Source organism: Propithecus coquereli, unplaced genomic scaffold, assembly GCF_000956105.1.
Source record: "Propithecus coquereli isolate 6110/MARCELLA unplaced genomic scaffold, Pcoq_1.0 Scaffold174, whole genome shotgun sequence".
In the NCBI taxonomy this organism is placed as follows: domain Eukaryota; kingdom Metazoa; phylum Chordata; class Mammalia; order Primates; family Indriidae; genus Propithecus; species Propithecus coquereli.
In genome coordinates, this window is record NW_012142080.1 from 1047793 (window position 1) to 1049294 (window position 1502).

The 1502-nt window shown below is 37.5% G+C and overlaps 1 protein-coding gene across 1 annotated transcript in view; it reads right to left on the minus strand.

Annotated features, from left to right (window-relative positions):
* Positions 1-359: 359 nt before the first annotated feature.
* Positions 360-1502, minus strand: part of ROBO1 (roundabout, axon guidance receptor, homolog 1 (Drosophila)) — a 142824-nt gene continuing 141681 nt past the window's right edge. Inside the window, exon 24 of the mRNA XM_012642110.1 lies at positions 360-757. Coding sequence (XP_012497564.1) covers positions 360-757 — 398 coding nt within the window. The remainder of the gene's footprint in view (positions 758-1502) is intronic.

Here is a 1502-nt window from a genome sequence, read left to right on the forward strand (position 1 = left end):
CATACCAGGAAGCGGAGGGAGTGAGTGACTGTAGGCTCATTTCTGCACTCTGCTTGCTCTAAACTTAAATTGGATTGTAAACATAGGTTATCAGGTGCTTTCATATTTTATACCTAAATTGTTATTGCAATGTTCTGATACCTTCATCAACCTGATTCCAGTCTCTTCCTCCCCTATGCAGTACTGCCAGTTATTTTTCTAAAACACAAACCTGATTATGTCATTTCTCACTCAAAATTCTGTGCTGGCTCACCACTGCCTATATCATAAATCCCAATGCACTGAAATGAATGAATTGTTTTAAAATTATTTGGGTACATGCCTGTCTATTCCCTCAGAAAACAAACTTCTTAATCTGATCACTTTTCCTGTGGTGCTATAGGGTAACTGTGTGCCTTGGCAAACATATGTTCATCTATGTTTATCTGCTGCTTGAGTAAATTAGTACCTTGGATGAGATGAGTCTTTGCTGGTGGAAGGTCTCGTTTTGCTGCCTTGTTTCCTCGTCCTTTCCCATCATTTTGCTGTTCCTGTGCTTCTCTGGGATCACCTAGATTTGTTCGCATTTCAGCAACTTGTCTTCCATCCAATACTTCTCTCCCCTTGTAACTGCCTCCTTTTCTATCTGATGATCTATCTGTTCTTGCTTCTACAGAAGGGAGTTTTGGCACCATTACAGGTCGTACCTCCAGCTGTGCCTTGGATTGAACAGTGGGTGACTTTATAGCAGGCGGTGGCACCGGAGGAGGCGGAAGATCTACAAAGAAATATTTAAAAGACTGTAAAAGTCTGCCTTTTCTAAAATCATCAAATATTAGGATTATTATTGAAGTCACATTCAACTGTAAGATACTGTACCTTAAAGAACTAGAACAATTGAAGGCAACCAAAGAAGAAGAAAACCAACAATTTGAAGTACTCTCTTATCTAGTACAGAACTATTGAATGGTAGAATTGGGACTTAAGTGATTGTCCCACTGCTGGGACGGCTAGTACTGGGCATACGTACTCTAACTTCCACTCTCCTAACCATGGAAGACCTTCCAATTGACTTCAGCATAATATTGTTGGTCCCAGATGTATATCTTTCCTCCTTCAGGCAATCACTTCAAATTGATTGAGGTTAGCAGTTGAGTTGAGACCTATTTGCCATCTCTAATCTAACCTAACCCCCTTCTCATTATGTAGATAAGGAAACTCAAACACATAAACCTTAAGCTATTGTCCAATCTCAAAGCTAGATATAATCAGAACCTGGGCTAATGCCTTTAGATTCATAATTTCTGGTTCAGTGTTCTTCATGCTACTCAATTCAATCAAGTATTTATTAATATAATCTATCATTCATTGATAAGATCTCTCCACTCTTTATGTGTACCCACAGGTTTTAAATTAGATAATCACTGGTATAAATATAGGTTAATTTCTCATTTATATATATAGATAGATATGTACAGTTGTAGTTATATATTAAGTAATATACATTATATGTAATATAACAT